We start from the raw sequence: 22,583 nt of genomic DNA on the forward strand, positions 1-22,583 counted from the left end.
CCTTTTATTCGACTCCCCATTGATTCATGAAACTGCTTTTCCTTATATTTGCTACCTGTGTTTATATCTTTAGCCTGTATTTGGGTAAGAGTATCGGTACTGATAACATATATTTTGTAGAACATGATAGGGGATATATTAATAGAAATACGGCTTGATGTATATTCTGTTGTACCAGTTATTTATTTACATGTATTTATTATTTTTTTTTTGGGGGGGAGGGGATTAGGGGTAGATGGAGGGCAAGATATACATACAGCTTTATATACCCTAGTCTCACATGGACAAGTTTGTTTCTGCAAGGATGTTGATTCTGCATGGTTTATTCAAAGGGTTAATGTTATGATCCAATACTTTAGTCTTGGGAGGGGGGGGGGGGGTGGTACATATGGATAGCTAAATGTTTCCTATCTTTTGGTCTACAAAATGGGCTGAATTATATTTTTAACTTCAAATTTCATTGGATTCATTCTAACTTGGTGTGATGTATATGACTACACACAAAATGGGGGTATTCCCTGTGAATTCTCCCTCCCATGATTAGCAATTCATGGAGTGTGCTTCATAATTCATTGTGGCACTTCCTGTTCTAGCGACAAATCTCTCTGATTCTCCCACCTGCTCCGTGTTGATAAACCAGACGGGAGTGAACCTGACAAATGAAAGCGTGGAGAAAAGACACAAAATGCCACCAACACGACGGATTCCATACATGTCGGATCAACGATGTGATGCTGCCATGACGCATTTGGTTTTACGGATTACGCTATTAGGAAACGATTGTGAGAGGACTTTAGCGCTGCGAGGTGACTAACAATGGAGGGATGATTGATGGGGGAAGAGGAGGGAATCGCATGGTGGGGTTGAAAGAAATGTTGAGATTTACATCTTTAATACTATATCAATAAAAATGCATTCCATTGGAGTTTCATTTAAACACTCCAATTTAACAATAGTGTAGTGGCTGTTCATTTTTTTCATCGGTTAATTTTCTTTGGAGATTTGACCTTCCTGATATTTAAAGTCTTCTCAGTGATGGTTTTGTTTTTCTTTAAAACGGTACCCATTTAGCATATCAGAAAGCTGAAAAAATACAATGAGCAATTTTTAGCTATCTCAATGCCCGAAAAGTGATTTTATATTAAAAAAAGAAATAATAGGCTTATCCATGTAATTTTCTCTTGGTCTGGATCCCAACTAAAATATATTTTTATGTGAAATTGCAAATACACCTATAAAAACACATTTCAGTGATAAAATAAATATAAATAATCAGTAATATTTTAGTGCTTATTATTGCTGCATACTGCTTTTCCAGTTTTAGCATGGCTAACATCAGGCACTCATGCAATAAAGGAATTGTTTCTTACTGGTAATCCATTTACTTCACCTGGGTGGAGAGTGGCAAAATGCCTTGCCAAGGGACATGGGTGATAGGATGGGATTTGAATTCTGGACCTTGTGGTTTAAGACATATCCACTGAGCCATAACATGTCTAAAATAGATATCCTCCGCTCCATATCAATTTTTATTCTTCTTTTAAAAAAATAGTGGTTAGCACTTTAGGGGACTACTTAAATTTGGAAGAGATTTTAACATCCAATTAACAATCATCTACATGTATAGAATCTGTGATTCCCACAAAGATGATGAATACCCAATAAAGATCTTCTGATAGTGATACTGTTAAAGAAATTGGCCCATGTCATGTAATGTACGTCTAGACAATAACGTCAAGTTTATACCGTGGTTGAAAGAGTTGAATTATCATAATATTCTCTTGTTGATTCCTTATTTAATCGAAGGGATACTCAAGAAACCTCCCTCTTGTTTTTTGAGTGCTCTGTGAATATTTAACCATGGTCTCCATAACCTACTCAGGTCTTGTGTTTGTATTGTATATGAAAGGTGTGAGTCTGTTTGCTAGACCATCTAGGCAAACATTTATTCAGCGAGATATTAATCTGATCAGTCAGTGAATGCTTTATCTGTCTAAATTCTGTTTGAGCTGAAATTTCCAAGATGTGGAAATGAGGCAAGATCGAACATTTCAGCAATGGTGTATCGCATTTCAACATCAATCTTGAAGTTTACATCTAGTAAAATGTGCTTAGATAGATATTTAGGATATCTGTATTCCTGTGTTTATTATCAGTGGTGGACATACATATAGATGGGGCACAAGGGGCACATGCCTCTTCTGTATTTAGAAAATTGCTCATTGAAAATTTTTAACACACATAATGATAGAGCTACATCTATGAAAACTGTCATAATGCTCCCACTCTGTTTTTGCTGTTCAAAATCCTGGATCTGCAACTGATTACAGAAAGTATTCTTCATGGCACAAAATCTGAAAATTGGTTTTAGGAATAACAGCTCTCTAGCACACCCAAATATAAAATTCATACCTTGTATACCCCTGAACATTCAAAGGTCAATGCATCAATCATTTAAAAATATAGAGGGCATTAGTGTGGTAGGGAACTTTTCTTTTTTGCAAGTCTTGCTACTAATTTAGGAAGCACTCTTTCTTTATTGGTTAATACTAACTTCATTGCAAAACATTAGTTTGACTTGAAAACATTTTATCCTATTTGGACATGTTGAGGAAGTCATTCTGATATTGGAAACATTTTTCAATGAAAAACAATGTTATAAAGAAAGAAGAAAATTGAAGGAGAGAGAGAGGAGATTAATCATACTTGTGGTTTTATATTGGATTAAATAGAGGAAGTGTGTCTATTTGATTCCAGGATATATTTTCCACTTTGACTTCCTAAATTACTAATTTTACAGGCGTTGCAGTGGTAGGTCCTGTTGATATTGTAAGAATTCCACCCTGCTCATCCATTCCTTATGATGCACAGTATAATATGAAATTACAACTGAAGTCATATTTGTTTCCTTAATATAAATCAGAATTGGTTTTTATATTGTTATTCAAAGATACCATACATCAGGTTAAGGAAAACAATCAGATAATTTCATCTTTCTTTGAAACAACAATTTAATTTCTTTGCATGTCTTTGATTTGCTGTTCAATAAACTTTATGAAAATGATATGAATCACCATAATAATCATGCATTGATAAGCTCCAGAGGCCCATGAGATTTATAAAGCAATTGAATTGAATGGAAAATCAAATTTCACAAAGATAACATCAAAATTTCTATAAAAAAGGTAGAAAATACCAGCACCTCATTCATTCAGGAAAAAAATGGTATTTCAAGAGTAAATCCTTGGCTATCTTCCAGAGTGTGTTTAGATTTAACTTGTCATTTTAAAACATATGGCCTCATTGCCTTGTTAGTCAATCAAAGGGGCTACTTAACTAATTAGTATGACATGTCCTGTTCACATTGACTGTTGCTATTCACAAATTTTTAATTTCATGTGTACTTCTTTGGTTGTTTTCATCAAATTCTGTTCAGAAACTTGTGGTGTGGAGTTCCAAAGGCGTAGAGGCACTTGCTTATTTGTGCTATATCATCAGTTTACAGTGGATCTTAGAAAGAACAAAAACAACTGAGAATTGTCGATTTATCCTAACTTAAATCATAAATACAAACAACAATCTCTTCTTTCATCTGCTGTAACTCAAAAGATTACTCATTCACACATGGGTGAGTAAAAACAATTTGAAGAAAGAGTACCAAAGATTCACTTGTCAGGGGGTATCTGAATTTAAAAAAGGAAATCACTTGTCTAAAAGCTCAATATCTGCTCTTTAATTTGATACCTCAATCACAGAAAATGGTCTAATATAACAGTTCTGAGAGAAAAGTAATAAATTTAGATATACAAGAATAACTAGAAAGAAAAAAAGAAATAGATCAAAAGGAAATGAGTAAGAAAGAATTCAACAGAAATAGAATGAGAAAAAGAAGAAATAATCAAAGACAGAAACAAACAAAAGGAAGGAGAAAGAAATAGTCCAGTAAGAACATTACTAGAGAGACGAATGTTGGCCCAAACTAATATCCCTCACTTCAGGAGATTATCTGTAATGAAATTGATCAAATCTTGTATCTATCGGTAAATGTCCATTTTAAAAATAGCACCCTTGATGTCAATCAGACATTGACTTGGCCGGAGGTCTCATCTGAAAATGTGCCAAATTTATCTCAGTCTATGATCATGCAGACTCTCCGCAAGATGGTCCCCTATTGCTATGACAACTCAGTGGCAATAAGGTCCTTCCTCAGGGGAAGCCAGCAAATTTAGCTCTATCTTTTAAATTAATGAGTTGGATGTTTTCTGTATGAAGTAAGGATGTATTATATATCTCTTTCAGGGGAGCGTTTTGGATGTACTCCAAATTTGATTGTTCAGAAGACTAATGTATTGTAGAATTTGTTTAAGGTACAAGATTGAGTCTCTTTTTTTAAGCTAAAATAAAGGGAATTGTATTGTCTGCCAGGGGGCTAGGGGTAACTAAAATGCTAGCTTTTGTTATTCTATTTAAAAACATAAGTTCTGAATGTTCCTTTTGAAGCTTATGCATGCAACATTTTACATTTGCTTCTTGCATACACAAAATATTATTTTCAATGTCATCATCAATGATATACGATTGGTGGTGTTTTATATTTCACATTATTGAAACATGATAAAGAAAATGGAAATGACAATAGTACAATATGTAGCTCTATTGGTCAATGAAAAGACACAAAATATATTCATTGTCAATTTAATCTATAAACCCTGAGAGGCAATTTATATGTACAGAAAAGACAGGATCAGTTTATTGTTGCATATGTGAAGGTCACAGAAGGTATACAAATTTGCACACTTTGTTTTAAATAATGCAGTGGGTCGTTTATGTGTGTTAAAATGGTCTAGTCTTGCAAATAAAACAGGCTAGCAGGTTTTGTCAAGCATTTGCTGTCATGTGATAATGATAAGAATTCTTAAGACATTGAAGTATTCCTTTCAATCTGTAGCCTGTCTACATGCTTGAAATGGATGACCTCATATCTACTGCAGATAGCATTGTACCGAATTTAGCTCCCTCATCCATCAAATAGGCCAAATAATCCGGAATGTTACGATTCAATGACTTAAATTTTCAAAGAAAAATTATATTTGACTACATATACATTTGTACAGGGTTCCCAGCCCATCAGGGTAATCAGGGAAAATTATTTTACTTTTTTCCAGTCAGGAAAAATCAGGGAATTTGATTAAAGAAATACCTCAAATCAGGTAAAAATATCTTAAATGAGGAAAAATCAGGGAATTCTGATTAGCCCAAAAAGTACAGTAGTCAGACTCTGTTATATTTTTTGTTGCAAGTAGCTTCCCCTGATTGACTGGTAATGGTGTTACAAATTAGTTTTACATTGTTTTATACTGAAAATACATGTAATTCACTGCAACAGCTTAGAAAACATGCGAAACTGGGAATGGGTTTCAATGATTTATCAGGGAATTTTCAAACTTCATCAGGGAAAAATCAGGGAATTTTGTTTTCTTGAAAAGCTGGGAACCCTGATATATTATAGTGTTCTTCATTTATCTCTGAGCACTCTTCCATAGTGCAGTATAATTGCCCTTGCTTTATTAAAGCAGCTGTTTGATACACGTTTCTGCATTTTAAGGAAAGAATTCTGTGCTAGGAACCCATTTTATACTCAACCTAGGTTGAGTGCAGCACTTTTTGGATAAATTTCTTGCAGAGGGAAGTAACGATTTGGCTGGAATTTGATTCCAAGTTCCTGTGATTGAAAGGCGAGAGTCAGAACCACTACTGTAGACCATGGTGCTCTCACTCCATCTCACGCTTTTACTCCCAAACGTCACCTAATAAGAATATCTGGGCTGAAATACTTGATATTACATAACACTTGTGGTCAAAAGTCCAAACACCTAACGATATACCAGGATATTTTAGACTACCATTCACTGAAATACATCATGGCGTACATGTAATGTGACAGTGCTAACTACCAGAAGACAGGCTGCCATAATCTCAAAACCATGTATGACCTTGATCATATGATATTGGTCCATTAGGCAAATTATTTATACACCTTACTGACAGGGGAGTCTGCTGCCCCAGACTCTGATTTGATTCGGAACATAATTCCCATTTAAATATTGAGAGTAGGCCAACTGTGTGGCTGAAAATTTGTGTTAAGTCCACAGGTATGGCCACATATTGTGGACTCCCCCAAGGATTGTGGGAGGTTGTTGTAGTCTCATAGTTCATACATTTTGCTTTGCAATACAGGGTCTGATTATGTAGACTACTTGTACTACCAGTACATGAGAGACAAACCATTAAGCTCATTAAAGCCTCGTTCACATAATGCCATTTTACCTGGGATAGCCACTTCAGTTCTGAAAACTGTGTGCATGCAGACCGTGCATAACATGATAATGTTATTACCCTGGCTTTTAGAACGGCTACCTTGATCTGGCGCTCAAGCATTCAAGGAATTTCTTCCTACCGGGTACCCATTTACCACACCTGGGTGGAGAGTGGGAAATATAGATAAACACCTCACCAAATAGAGAACATCTCAGCACCATTATTGGAACCTCCCTTCTTTGCCCGTTTTAGTGGAGCAAATTTTTCTTTTTGATGTCTTCATGAAACAAAACTGGATGAAGTAAATCATTAAATTTGATGAACATGTTTCAGCTTTCAGATCTTGGCCCCATTACAATAAAGTTACTAGTATCGTAACTTTGCCATCCAATGGTATCTTTTGTGAAATCCTTGATTTTGATTGGATGTTGGGTCATGTTACCATGGTGTAGTTACCATAATAGTAACTTAGATGCGACGGGGGCCCTGAAATAGAATTACCAGGACAAATCTATTAAATAATCATTTCATTAATATATCATAAATCATGTTATCTACACAGTAGACGAAACAAACTTCCATTTTGATTGATAAGTAGTTTTCTGTTGTCTTGGGAGCTGCAAACACCCAAAATGCATTCACAATTTTTGCCCCCACCTTTTTATAATGCCTCATGATAATTTTTTTCTAATGCCTCATGATCATGTGACATCATGTCCCATTGCCATTGTACTTAAATGTCGATGAGTTTTGTCTGAATATGCGATAGCCGAACAGCTTGACTGACTGATGTCATTATGTTACTACTGAAGCATTTATGCATAAATAAAGTAATACACGTACAAGAATACAAAGTACATGTAGATTGCTTATGCTAAAGCAATTTTCTCCTGTGACAGTAATGTTCCAGGTTTAATTTTGTTTGAGATGTAGTTTAGGGTTGCAATAAGGTGTTATGTTAGGTTTAGGGTAGGGTATAGTGTTAAACCCCTGGTTGAAGTTAGTCATTCGATTACTGTGTGGAATTAAGAGTGGAGCAATTGTCGCCGGAGCTAATGTCATGGAGCCAATGAATATCCATTGTGCAAAAATAACATTAGAAACATCCCTCTCCCCACTAAAAGCTGACATTGATCTTATCCAATTACAAATAAAGAGAATTTTTTCTATTTTTACTTAAGTACTATTGTTGCAAGACATCAGGCTATTTCTGGCCTTTTTTTAAATTTATTTTGATTCTTGCCACCAAAGTGGACTCATTTGAGATTCAAATGATTAATCAAGCCTAATATAATCTAGCCTATAAGCTGAACAGTGAGTGAACACAATGTCAAAATTAATCTAATAGCATAAATGGAGCTTTCTAATTGACAATCAAAATGGGGCAAGAGTTAGCTGCATGCCTACTGAACTGGGCTTTTTGTAGACAAGCCATGTAACTTAATGGCGACATTGCTGTCTGTTAATTACCAAACACATTAGATTCTGTCGGGAGTATGCTATGTAATTTACGAATCGACGCTCTCATATCACTCGCTTAAAAACATGTCCTATATTTAAAGGGGAAATTCACCCTGACAATAATTTTGTTTGAATTAACGCTGAGAAAATAAAATTAAAAGATTGGAGATAGTTTGATGAAAATCTATCAATAATGGAATTATGATTTTTTAAAATTTTGATTTTGACACCACAGATTAGGAGCAGGTTCTCCTTATGTAAATTCAAGAAAAAAATGCAATTTTCCTTCCAAAATCATCATACATATCATTTCATACAATTTTAAAATCATTGTCCATTTAAAATGGGAATTGATATAAAGTTAATATAATTTTCCCACCGAGTATGAATTTAGGAAGTTACCTAAGACAAGATTCTCAAAATAAAAATCTGATAAATTTTATATCTATATCTATATCATGTTTGGAACATTAAGCACACTTTCAATTAGTTATGACATCAAGCCATCAAATATTAATTATAATTGAACACACTAAAACTGAAATGTTAAATCAACAAGTGAAAGGTTGGATGAGTGACAAATTTTTGCAAATGTTATCCAACATTGCATAAAGCCAAATCCAACAATTTAAATGTTGGGTCAAACAATTTAAAGATAGATACCAGTTTTGGTAACGATCTCAAAATTAGTTTGAACAGATAAAATTACCACCCAAGTGTTTGTATACATGTATGAATAAAAAGAAAATGTGTGATTGTTGAGAAATAAAAAAAAAGCACAGAATTCCATCAAATGTCTGGTATTTTTCCGAGCAATATTAATACAATGTCCCACATATACTTTCCTGTGTTAGTGATCATCAGAAGTATTGGTTTTCAGCTAAAATTTAATGATTTCACAAAGATCAGCTTACAATTTCAATGTATCAGATGTATGATAATGATGTTGCAATTAACTTTGATTTTAAAGATTTTCTCATGAAATAGTTGTTTTCTGCAACTACTGTCTTTTACCTTTAAAGTAGTGAATGCAACGTTTAGAAAAGGTTGTCCCTCCTCCAACCTTTCAGTTGTTGATTTAACAATTTAATTTTTAGCATGAAGTGAATTTAAAAAAAAATTATACAAATACGATTCATTGGGAACATCAACTATAAAACTCCAAGTTTTGGATTAGAAATTAAAATTGAAGACTGCGATAAAGGTGTAAATTTGGCCCATGCACTTTATGCATGGAGAATAAACTTCTTTTCTCAATGCTTTATGCAAATATTCCTTCTTACCACTATCTCTGATTGATGACAAGCTTAGCCTTGTAATCCACAGATTTCTCTAATACTGCTCTAAAGCTTCTAGTTGGCCTGGCATTCGCTCAGGGTGATCAAATATATTCATAATTTAAGTTGCAAATGACTCATGAATTCCCTAATACCGTGTTTATACAGTGACACGGCTCGGGGTTCGACACGCGAGCCGTGCTCAACACGGCAATTTTATGCTGTGTAAACGCGATCAGTGTGATCCGCGAGCCGTGTCGAACACGGCTTTTTTGATCCGCCAAAATCATAGGTTTCAACCCGCGAGCTGAGTCAGACTCGGCAATTTTTTCGTGTGTAAACAGAAAGCCGTGTCGAATTCTCTTGACCAGGTCACTGCGCGCGCTTTCACTTTTGGCACTGTTGTTGTTCGCACGGACAAGATTCGATTCTGGCGGTGAATTTCCCGCGTTTAATTTGCGACGTCATAATTCTTCCTCCGTTCGAGATCCGCGAGCCGTGTTGAACTTGCCTTTTTATATGTACGTATAAACGCGATCTCTGATCCCCTTTCGCAGTGTTCAACCCGGCTCGCGGGTTCAACACCCGAGCCGAGTCAATGTGTAAACACGGTATTAGTTGCTTCTCTGAATTGATAAATTACTTACATTCTACTGCTATTGATGATGATGATGGTGGTGGTGGTGGTGATAAAGATGATGGTGATGATGGTGATGATGATGATAATAATAATGATAATAATAATTGTAATAATGATGATAATAATTGTAATGATATTGATAATGATGATAATATGATAATATGATAATAACATCAATAGTTGCCCTTTTTCCAGAGGAAATAAAGCACAACTAGTATTACTTTAGCTTGAGCATGGAGCTATTAACAGCTCTATGGCTTGAGGTGGGCATCTTCAGCAGCATTCAAAGTGTTGATCCTGCCAAGTACCCTTTTCTGTCCCTGGATTGAGTTGAGCACAATGTGGATATGCAATGAAAACATGCCTGCACAGTGTAGATGACAGTTTCTAACAATCTTGCATCAGTAATAACCTAGAATATTTTTTTTTCTTTAAAAAAATACAAAAAAAATTATTGGTACTTCTTGAGAAACTTGTCAACCATAATTCAGTTTAATGATGTTGTAAAAAACTTAATATTTTCACTTAGCTTTTGAAGTTGGAAGAAAGAGCTTAATGGCACAGATTCCCTCGCTTGCTGTATTTGAAATTGACATTCTTTAAAACAAGTTAAACACTAAAAATGTCATCAAAAGAAAGAGTGGGGTGAAAGAAGAGAGCTATGGGATTTTCCAGTTTTCTTCATTTTCACAAAACAGTGAAGTGCACGATTTGCACATTGGTATAGATTGAAAATATAGGAGTCGGTAATGCCTCACACTGACAATAGACTAAAGACGCTGTTCATTTTTTTATTATGTTGTTTCTAAAAACTAATGTTTAAAGTTATGTAAAAGTTGTTTTAAGTTTTAAACAATTTGTTAATTTAAGCTTGTATTTCAAACAATTTAAAAAGAGTTTAAATAATTTTTTTTTAAGTTTGAACAACTTTTTAGAGTGCCATGCCTAAACAACATTATTTTTTTTTAGATATTTAATTGTGAAGTCAGGTGATATTTCATTTGATAAAGTTTGTTTCTCGGGGCTCACTGAACATTGTAATTTTGTTGTCTACATTCAACACTCAGCATGAGGAGTGTATTTTGTGGTGGGGTTCAGGACCTGTAGAGCACAACTGTACACAACTCTCAGGGGCCACTTACATTGACGAGTGGATACCATGCACAACTAAAAAAACACGTAAAAAGGATGTCTTTTTCAAGAAAGGGTGTCAAAAACACAAAAATAATGAAAAAAGGGTATCTATTTCACTAGGAAAGTTACGTGTTTAGGGTCAAATTTGCAGGATGTTAAAACAAAATTAAAATGATTTATGAAAGATGTCCTTTTTGCACAACACTACGTGTTTAGAGTCCGATTTGCGCGAGGAGTAGAAGGTGGGGTCGTACTAAACCAAATGATGTGTAAAGTAAAGATAAAACCGACGACCGAAGGACCCGTGATATAACAATAAAATATTCCTCTACTTGTTTAATAGGGGTTCATTTCAGGGAATATTTGCCAAGAGAATCGTATTGTTTCCAATACTTGTTAAGGGGTGCATTTTCAGATTATGGAATGTACATGTTAAGGGTGCTTTTCAAGACCCCATGGTCGCGCATGGTATCCACTCGTCAATGGAAGTCGCCCCCCCCCCCCCCCCCCCCCGATGACACAACTGTACATGTATGTGTATACCTGTATAGGCTTGATACCAACTGTTCAGTGGTTCAGTGAACTTGTCATTGAGGATGATCACACCGCATGATTAGGAATAACATAGAAACCCGATCAGGATCAGGAAATCTTTACTTTCCTTCTTTGTGGTGTTTCCATGGCAACCTTGCACTCTTTCAATCCTCTCCAGGAGGTCAGATCAGGATCTTGAGGTTATCTTATACCAAACTTTTTAGAATGGGGGATGTTGTGTGGGTGGGTGAGCACAAGTTAGTTTAGCCGTTCTAGTTTTAAAAGAAAGAACTTCTCGGTTGGTATCCACATGGACCTACTAGTAGGTCCATGGTATCCATGTGTGTAAAATAGCTTTTAGATATTCATTTTCTAAATTAATCTTCGTGCTGATTTTCACAAAAAAATCTATTATTGATGATTATGCATAAATACAGCACTTTGACTAATAATGTGTTCATTACTTGTACTTTCATTATTTTTAGAGTTGGTGTATTTAGTGTAGGATTATATTGCACATGTACAGTACACATGTATGTACATGTATGTTGTGTGTGCTAATTACAATGACCCCTCCCTCCCCCATTCCTGCATTTCAATGACTGCTTTATTCATAATCCTTCTTTTAATAGACTGTTATAGGCTGGTCAAATTTTTTAAATCATTGATTAAGCATTATTGTTGACCATTCTACATACAGCTCAGCAGTATTTCATGCAGCATCTGATAAATTTTGACTGAACAATGTGCTCCTGGCCAATCAAAGGCAAGGATTTCAGTAGCTTATAGCAGATGTAGGTGAAAATGCTTAGTGAAACCTCTCCTGAACTAATTTTGAAGAAACAGAATGGCCCGAATTCACAAAGGTGGATTTGAAAACGGTTGAGTCCATGGTTTATGCAGATTTCCTGTATAAATTACACTTAATTTAGCTCGTATCTGGCGTGTATATTAAAAATGTGCAATGCTGATGCGCGCTTTTGTTACAGTGCACCAAATTGACGCCTGTTACCATGGTTAGATACGCTATTTTATTCATGAGTCCACTCTTCAAACAGGACTCATGAATAAAAAAATGTATCTAATCATGGTAATTAAGTGTAATTTATACAGGAAATCTGCATAAACCGTGGACTCAACAGTGGGTTTTCAAAACCACCTTTGTGAATTCGGGCCATTCTGTTTGTTTAATGGTTACTAAGCTACTAAGTGATTTGCCGCCATTTTGCCTTCCCCTGCCCTCCTATGAATGGCTAATAATTTATTTTCAGGACACTGTTAATTACTTGAAGGTCCATATTAGATCCAGCTATAATATGAAACAAATTGTTTTATAGATAGTTAAGAAGTCTTCTGCAGTCTGCATGTCTGTTTCTCTCACACTGCGTCATCATTAATTATGAGAAAGGTCAAGAGATTATACACAGATAATAAATGACACCTCTGTTGTTTCGAAGTTTTCTATAATGTTGCTATGGTTTTGTGATGTACCCACTTTTTCGCTTGATTTCAGTTTTGATGACCTTTCCACATCTTGTTACATTCAAAATAACCATGGTAATGTCCAGTTTACGATATATTAAAGTAGATTCCTTGAACAAAAAAGGTCATTGTCTAGTTTAGAATCCTGAATGTCTTTTTAAGACGTGGGTGGGCCATATATATTTTGTTGCATATTGGTTTAGATTGGATAATGTGAGGAAGAAAATGACTGTTAAAAGAGAAATATTCCATAAACAGAAGGTGTGATTAAACCAAAGATGTGATCAAATAATCAAAAATAGTTTTTATGATGTCACATGTCAGTTGGCCTCAATATTTGGATTCATGCCCATGCAGAAGTTGTTAGGGCTCCTCTTATGGCTAGTTTTGTGCTAATCAATGCAAATCAAAACTTCTATGCTGAATAATTATTTTAACTTTTTCTTTAACAACACCAATTCTAGTCATACATTCATTTCCTGTCAGCAGATTTTCTGGCTGCTACAATGACAAAGTGTTAAATGAGACCACATGATTCTGTTTGGATACATTCTATAAACATTCTATAAATATCCTTGTGCTTTACGAGGGGTGTCTTCATCAGAACAAAGTAGCTGCTCTAGCCTGCTATAACTGATCTGATTAGACTGCTATATCTGATGAATTAGCCCAATCACAGAATATTTTTTTTTCTCTCTCTTTTATAGCCCACTATCTTGCAAATTTTAAGCTCATAAATAGTCTACCAGTTTAGCCTGCTAAACTGCAAATTATCCCAGCTATTTTGCTGGATGTCTTTACCAGACCAAATCTACTTGTCCAGACCATTATTGACTTTTAAACCAACAAGTGGGTTTTGAGACAAGTCTAGCAAAAAATATGGCTGATAATACACATTTCCATGCCAATCCTTGTAGGCTTGACATACAGAAAATTTTCTTCAGCAAATCGATGGCTTTTGCCCAAAGGGGGGGGGGGATTATAAATTTGATCAGAACATTTCTTTCTACCTCCATGATTAGAAGTAATTTGTCAATATCAACATTTTCTTTTGATTGATAGCATCGCTCATTAGAACTTTACTATACTTTAATACCCTTTTCATAAACCCATCCTCCAATTAGCCGCCTAAGAGTAATGCGGATAATTCAATAAATATTGCGTTCACAAAATCCGAAATTAATCCGCACTATTTTTACGAGCGCCCGTCCTGAAAAAGGCGGATTATCGTCATGACAACTGGACAGTGGTTTAAGAAAAGGATGACCGCACCGTGGCAATTATACGCATTATTTGGAAATGCGTTCATAAAGTCAAAATCTGGTCCCGATGCTGCTATTATGCAGATAATAGCAGCATCAAAATAATGCGGATAACTCTGGTCCTCCTCCGATTTTAGGACCAAATTATGCTGCTATTAGCCGCATAATTGGGTTTATGAAAGGGGTATAAGATGAATGAAAATAAAAATATGTATAGGTGTAATGCCCATTTCAGACTGGGGATTCCAAGTATTAGCATTGTGGTAATTACAGAGATTAGAGGTTAACTTCAGTATTGATATTGGCCTCATAACTTTATACCGATACCCTTCCCAACATTCCTGAAGTATCTCTGAATGCAAACAGTGCTTTACAGCCAGCACACTTGCACAAAGTAAAGTGTAAATATCTTGTTTAAATTTTGATACTGGTAATTGAAGTTAATGGTTTGTTATTGCCCTTTTGAGGGCACGATAATATTAGTGTATCCAAGTAGTTCTATGTTATTTAGATTTCCATGTATATTATGATAGTGTTACAGCAATCTGGTTTTATAGAATCTTTGGTGGGACATTTTTCGAATCTTTTTGAATACTTGGGTAGTGAAAGTATCTCTTTTTTTCTGGGGCTACTTCTTGAGTTCAACAGCCCCATTTTACTACATTATTAGACCATATTGGAATTTCAAGGACTCATCATTACTGATAGTTTTTCAGGGCTACATTTGGCCTATTGAGGACAAATGTGCCCCCCACCCCATGTAGTTTTTTCGTTTGGTGAATAGTTAATATGAGAAGCATAAAAAAATTCCGCCTTACTGTATTCATGAATCAAATGAAATGAGATTTCTGATATGATAATGGGGTATTTTTCTTTTGCTGGGGCTATAATTTTTGAGTTCTTCTACCAAACTTTGATGCATTGTACTACAGTTTAATTTATCATTATCCTATATGAGGGAATTTTTGAGGTTCTTTTTTATTCTTTCCCAAGATTTTTAGGGGAATTTCGGGGGGGGGGGGGTTCATCTTGAGCCCGTGTGTATTTTTCCCTGCCAGAGATGAACAAGGAATCAGCCCACTTGTAATTGTTAACATTCCCATGTCAATATTAGACACCATTCTCATTATACTTTCTAGAAATTATTTACGGAAAATCGGTTCAGGAAACCAGTTTGAAAGTTCGCTTTGCTAGCGTTCCCATTTGATCAGCCGAAAGTGGTTTTTAAAACCAGTTCACGTAAAGTGGCCTTGTTGCTATGGGAGCGCACTCAGTGGGGGTGACATGTTTCATGCGGAATTCGAACCGCAGCACAGATATTCTATACACAGTGTTTGGAGTAGTGCACTCAAAATGTGCAAAGATCACTTCCCGAAAAACGGTTGTGTCCTCACGCTAAAATCAGTTTAATTAGGCAAAGCGATCTTGAAAACTACTTTGCGAGATGGTTTTCCGAGCTGGTTTGGAAGATAGCTTCCAAGACCGCTTTGACCCTTTTCATTATGCATTAAACTGTTTTTAGGATGTTAATGAGAACAGGGTCAATGTCCATGGTGATGAACTAATTATTGAATTCATTTTGTGACTCAGTCATACTAGGTGGTCTGTTGTGTATAGAAGAAACACCCCCCAAAAAACAAAGAAATAAAAGAACAACAAAATGAAGCTGTCTGCAATTATGGTGTTACAATACCTATGACTGTATTTTGATATTGATTGCTGCAGGCAGCTGGGATGTATAGCTAATTGAATCGTCATCATCACATAGTTAGAATGCCCAATTTTTATGCTAATTACAGTCTACTTTATGTGTGTAAGTTGGCGCTCTGCAATGAAATGTAATGATCGTTATCGGCAATGGGAAATTTAGTTGATGTTAAAAACCAACCAGCATTTTTCATTGTACAAATTGTGGTAGGAGACAATCACATTTTCCTGGTTTTCAATTTACATGATGTGCAAGGACACATATGGTAATGCAATAGTTTAGAATGGGTTCTTAATTTGGTATTTTCATTTATTCATGAAAGTCGGGGAGGGGGGGGGAATCATTTGCTGCAATAACTCGCATCTACATGTATGTCAGCAACAACTTGTATCTATGTCAATTTTTTTATATAAAATATTACCTTTAACTCTATGCAAATAAAATAGTAAATCTGTTTCACCGACTATACCACTACTTACCACTGCAAATGTATTTAGTTATCGATGACCCCGGTTTGGAGGGGGGCCTGTTAGTATCATTTTATGAACAGCTGGTTATTGAGATGAGGTAGAGGAGTTACTTTCCTTGGAATAACATGGCATTCTTGCAATAACTTGACAGTGAGTCCAATAACGCTGTCACCCGATATAGCATCTGATCTCTGGCGATTGACATCATAATTTTCACCGTGGAATCTTGAGTAGCCTTCTTGCAATCAGAATTATTTTCATGGAGTATTGTACATGTAGTTACATGTAGTATCCTTTAAAATATATAGGCTAATTCCAAGTCTTTAATTTTTTTTTCAAATGCAATGTACAGATGCCTTGTTAGATTAGCTAAAAATAGCAGATTATGTCTTCCCAAGCTTGTTTGACAAGCATCAATATTGAAATGTCTTTGAATGGAGAACATTACCAAGATGAAAAATACGTGTTTATTTTGTAGAATTGCTGATTACTAAATTCTAGGCCATCCCTATTCTATGATGCATCAAGTGATTATTCCATTGATTGACATAAGCAATTTTAAAGGGGAGCTCTTCTACACAAATTACAATGATTATTTTGATAGGCCTATTGGAATTTTTTTTAGGTACTGCAAAATGACTTACGGTAATTTGATTGATTCTTTTTGATGTTGTTTATTAGTTCCACTGTATACTAATATTACACACACACATCAATTAATTAATTAGCCCATGAAGGGATTCTCCCACTATTGGTTTATTTTTTTTCAGGGGGAAATTTGTGTGAAATCAAAATGAAGGTGATATCTCACAAATCAACAGAAGAAAAACTTGCAAATATTCTATATATACTAAAGATTTTAACATCTCTTTTAATAATCAGTAGAAACACACAATTCTATCCAGTTTAGCCCATGTTTTTTTCTTTTCCAAACCATCTCATTGAATCAAACAACCTTGGCTTACATCACTATTGTGTTTACTTTACTTTTTTAAAAGAAAATTCACATTCAAATTTTCCCTAATTCATAATTTAATTCATTTTAACAGCGAACAATAACTCCAGTACTCAAAATAAGTGTAATCTTTTGATCATATCACTTCTCAGGCCCATCATAATGATAATGAGATTGAAGTGCATTGTACGACAGAATTACAGCAGTATTCACTCAGCTAGGAGCCAATTACTTTGTTAGTCCCATGCATCTGAATTATTGATTTGAATTGCTGTAGTATTAAAACCTTTCAAGACCAAAGAAAAATAGACTCCCTTCCAGACAATTTTAAATTGGTGATATGTTACTCAAATTTAGGCAAGTACAAAGCAGTACATTTTGGTGATTGATTTGCTGTTTTTCAATAGAATGCAGCATTTTGTAATGACTTATCCTTGGCATAGTTCAGAATTTTCATTTTTATTTTGAAATTCTGGTACCGGTAATGAATAAAACTCCTTTCTAAAAATAATTTTTGGTAATGAGACTTGTAACTCTGCTCTGTCTGTTGGAGAACTAGCTTTTTTTCACCTTTGTCCATGTATATCAACAAATCATTAATTCAGATACTGGTGTGTTGGCTCAGTTAGTAGAGTGTCCATCTCACAACTGGGAGGTCCGGGGTTCAAACCCCGGCCGCGTCAGACCAAAAGACGTTAAAAAAAAATGGGAGTTGCTGCTACCCTGTTTGGCGTTCAACGATTAAAGGGATAGTGGCTCGTCGATCTGGCGCTGCACAGCGGCTGCTGGGACCACGATCAATTGGGCAAAACAAATTTTTGGAGTATTTCATTTCATGTCTATTTTCGAACAATAAATGCCATTTATTTTTAGCTATGTACATGGTGAAATTTATGTGGTGCTTTTATGATTATAAATATAGAGTATGTATTTTGTGGTATTTTATGAAGGTTTGTTTTGAAATTGAATTCAATGATGAAATTGATAATGTTTGACTTGATAATTTCCAGGGGGTGTATTACGATTGTAGATTGCTCAAATATTTTGGGGGGCTATGCGGCATGAGATGGCTGTCATCATAACATGCTCGGAGCACTTCTCTGAACTGATGCCAGTGTGATATCATTCTGTCATTAAAAATCCTCCACTCTACTCTTGACGATCACTTGCCCATTTTTTGTTTCCTCCAGAAAAACGAAATGGTCCCAGCGGAAGTCAGACAAACTGGTATCAACTCGCAAGTAAATCACAAAGTCACACCACACGCACACACACCCATGTGACATTTGCTCTGGCATAGTTTGCACTGGTGAAATATGCTTTAAAATCACATTGTGTCATTAAATAGAACGATGAATGTCTTCAAAGACATTAATTTTAGACTATAAATTTTAGTCATCTCAGCATAGTTTTTTTTATTTATGATTTTATTAAGAATCGGATCAAATCACAATATTTACAGTTATTCATTGAGACTGAAGAAATCACAAATAATCACATTTTCAAGGTGAAAAAAAAAAGCAAAGTTGATAAATCAGAATTGATATCTTAATGCTTAAAATAGAACAGGTGTTCTTTTTTTTTTGTAATTTGGTCTTGGGTTTCAGTTTAAGCATTTTCAGTTTATATTGACCACTGCATTAATTGCCAGAGCAATTGTATGAGATCAGAATTTAAGACACATGTTCTCATCATTCTGTATCTTGCATACCACCAGATGATAGCCTGGAAGATTGTGTTTTTTTGTGTGTTTATGAGTTCTGCCTTGCTGGCATTTAACAAGGAGATTGGGACGCGAAGCAAACAGGCATTACCTTATATCATTGTGAACTTTTTTTTCCTTTGGCCATTTTGTTTCAGATCAGATTTTAAATATAGAACGTGTGATTCTGAATGAGATTGAAATTTATTTGATTTCATTTTCTATTAATTTTTTTGCAACGTCAGGCATACCTACCCCTCATGCATCTTTTATATATGTGATATTTATTCATTTATTTATTACTGTATATACGCTTTATCCCGGCAATTATTGTGTTATATAATCCTGTATTGGAGGTCATTTATAGTATACAGCAATACATACATGCATATGGGTTGATTTTTGTGTGTGTGTGCAAAAAATCCACAGTTCCTATGTGGAACTGTAGACATTTCATAGAAATATCATTTAAGATATATTGGTGTATGCTATTTCCATATAGAAATCTCTTCATGATGATGTTATATTATAGTTCATGTTTGTCTCTAATTATTATGATTGTCCTCTATTTTACCATCCAGTAATTCTCCAGTGACTGACCAACCAGTGTGTCCTCATAATTCATAATGGAGTTCCAAAGTAATGTCCATCCCTTGATCCAACCCACCATCGTCAATACCTTGATTATATTTCTCACGTTTGCCCATTTCCAATTAATCCTCTCATCTCTTTACCCCATCAATACGCAGATTCCAACCATCATCATTGGTCGACTATCGCCAGTATAAAGTTCATTTAGGTTGATGCATCAGTTCCTCATCATGAATCCATTACTAATTTCAGATGATTTTTTTCCTCCTCTTCATCTTCATCATGACCTTTCCCATTGACAGAATTGCATCATTGTGTACGTTGTGTGCAACCCTTTTTACATATTTCTATGATAATGCATAAATATACAAATTATATTTTGATGCCTTACAAGCTAACCATATAGCAAAGGGTCTGGTTTTATGACAAATGTATTTTCTTTAATGATAGTATGCATAATGTCAAATTTATGTTTACACAAAGCTTATGAAATATACAATGTAAGTGATGTTCTTGGCTAAAATCTGTATGTTTGCCTCATAATTATGATTGCAAATTATGCAATAATAATTGATTTCCACAAAAAGGAAGGTATAAATACGACTGATTTCTGTTTATAGGATTTTATGATGTGTAATATTGATGATTTTTATTTGTTTCTTCATGAGTGATATACTGTACATCATGTGTTTGTTTTGGAATTATAGAAACTCGTCAGAATCATTTCACTTAACTCATTTTCATCTGCATTAAATTCTAATATGAAAAATGTGCATTTTAGAATAGAATTATGTTGACGAGAATTTCAAAGCAATTTCAAAGAATTTCAAAGAGCTACTATGTATTCATGTACAAAATATGTATGAAATTTATAATCGACAAATAACAATAGCATGCATTATATCATTTCGTGTCTTATTGGACACCATTGACAATTATGAAGCTTTTTGTTTATTTTCTTTTTCAATGTCTTGGAATTTACCTAAATATAGTGATACAAATTGCAGCTATAATGTAGCCAGTATAGCAAATTTAATTTCCCTCTTTTCAATACATATGTATAAGTTATTAACCTCATTTTTAACACCAAAGAGGCAAAAAGGATCTATGTTTTGGTATACCTTATATTCAAATTCATATGTTTATGAATAGAAGTCAATAACTGGCAGTAGACTTTCAAAAACATAATGCTATTAAATCGCAATGAAAGTTGCTGTACAAATGGTAATGAATATGATGATGATGAGGAGGAGGAGGGTGATGATGAGGATGATGAGGATGATGATGAGGATGACAATATTGATAACCAATTTCTAAACATGAAAATGTAGTATAGTGTGAGAGATAATGTCTTCTCTTATTCTCAGCATTACTTCATTAACTGGGTTGGTTTCCTTTTGTTATTTCTTTATTTCATCATTATCACATATTATGCATGGATCTTCATATTCTATACCAATTACATCATCATCGACAGATAAAGATGGTAAATAATGTTATTTTTATACTTGATTGGTTTGATTCATCTATTAACCCCTTTGCAAGAAAAAAATGGCATGGTCAGTTTAACATGAATGTCATCATGTTCTCCTAATAGAATTTGTTACAAATGGCTGTTGACAAGTGATGAGAAGATAAGCAGTTTGCAAGTTGAATAAAAAACCCCAGAAAATTGTTTGCTTTGCCTTGTTTGCTTTGCCTACAATCCTCCCAGGTTAACTCTTTTTATTTATTTCTGGAACCCTAAAAAATGACAAGAATGAAAATAACATAAAAGAGAAATATAAATTGAAAAAAAAATGACAAAACCACGACACAATGTCTTGCAAAACAAATTTCATACATTTTTTTATGCAGAAATTTAATGAGATATTTTTAGAAATGAATTGCCATAAACTGCTTTCCTTTCTCATTGACTTAAAAAGATGTGTTGCTTGCTTGCTTGCTTAAACCCTTTCTTGTCTAATATTGCCCGTTACTTGAACTATAAAAAAAAGAGAAAAAGAGGACTGACTGCTGTATAGAAATATGTATTTTCCCTTTTAATACATTGCTTCATTTTGAAACTATCTTGAACAAGAAAGAATGAAAACATTGTTGCAACTTTGTCTATAACATCATTCACTTTCCCTCTCTTTTGAGGAGTATTCATTTCAAAATTTTGCAAGTTTGCTGTAAGCTTTGGTGAAGCCACACACTCCTTCAAAAGCTTGCCGTTTTCTACATATTTTCTCTCAATGTGATATAGGGATATTTGTGAAGGCGCGTGCCAGTATTACCTCATGTTAAATTCCATTCCAGAAAACAGCCAACTCACAAACCTAACCACCTTAGTTCCTATTACATCTATCTTGTCAGTAATAAAAGAAAAAAAAGTCCTGTCTTTCAAAATCAAATCTTTGAATAAAATGTCAGACACAGTGTATATTTCACAACATTTCTGGATAATTTTCTTTCAAATTAGAAATATTTTTCATCTATAGTAGATCTGAAATCATTGATTCCTCAGGAAGAGTGTTTATTCGAAAACATTTAACTGAATAATTTTCTCTGAATTTAGACACAATTTTCATATACATGCATAGTAGATCTGAAATCATTAATTTTTCAGATTCAATGTTTATTTAAACAAAAATATCTGGATAATTATCTTTCAATTTAGAAATAATTTAGATCTAGCATAGATATGAAGTGATCACTTCTGAAGCGATGAATAAAATCATTCTTCCTTTTGTATAAAATGATTCACTGTATTTCTTTATAAAGATTATTATTTACTAATAATATTTTGGTTTGATTTGATGCATCATGATTAACTGCATGGATACCATCACGTCTAACCCACCATTCCACCCTGTTGCTTGTTTCCATTCCATATTTGGATGGTAAAGATCCAACCTTATTTTTCTTTTCCAATTTTTCCCTTTCTCTACCGTCAACCTGTCGAGAATCACCAAGAAATCCATCATTATGCGCAGTGCTCTCATCTTAATAATGTTCCTGCTGAAAATAAGAAACCACCCTTCAAGATAAGAACAGTGTAAATTAC

General features: G+C 34.5%; 1 protein-coding gene across 5 annotated transcripts in view; it reads left to right on the top strand.

The window, feature by feature from the left end:
* The window catches only part of LOC121422797 (sodium/calcium exchanger 3-like), a 58,096-nt gene that overhangs the window by 19,466 nt on the left and 16,047 nt on the right, over window positions 1-22,583 (top strand). For 2 of the 5 annotated variants that reach the window (XM_041617995.1, XM_041617997.1), the window contains exon 4: window positions 21,012-21,020. The exons of 2 other annotated variants lie outside the window; for them this stretch is intronic. In XM_041617995.1, coding sequence (XP_041473929.1) covers window positions 21,012-21,020 — 9 coding nt within the window. Of the gene's footprint in view, window positions 1-18,431; window positions 18,483-21,011; window positions 21,021-22,583 lie in introns of all 5 variants that reach the window. One more of the 5 variants, XM_041617994.1, reaches the window with a different exon arrangement.

This window comes from Lytechinus variegatus, chromosome 10, assembly GCF_018143015.1.
Source record: "Lytechinus variegatus isolate NC3 chromosome 10, Lvar_3.0, whole genome shotgun sequence".
Taxonomy (NCBI): domain Eukaryota; kingdom Metazoa; phylum Echinodermata; class Echinoidea; order Temnopleuroida; family Toxopneustidae; genus Lytechinus; species Lytechinus variegatus.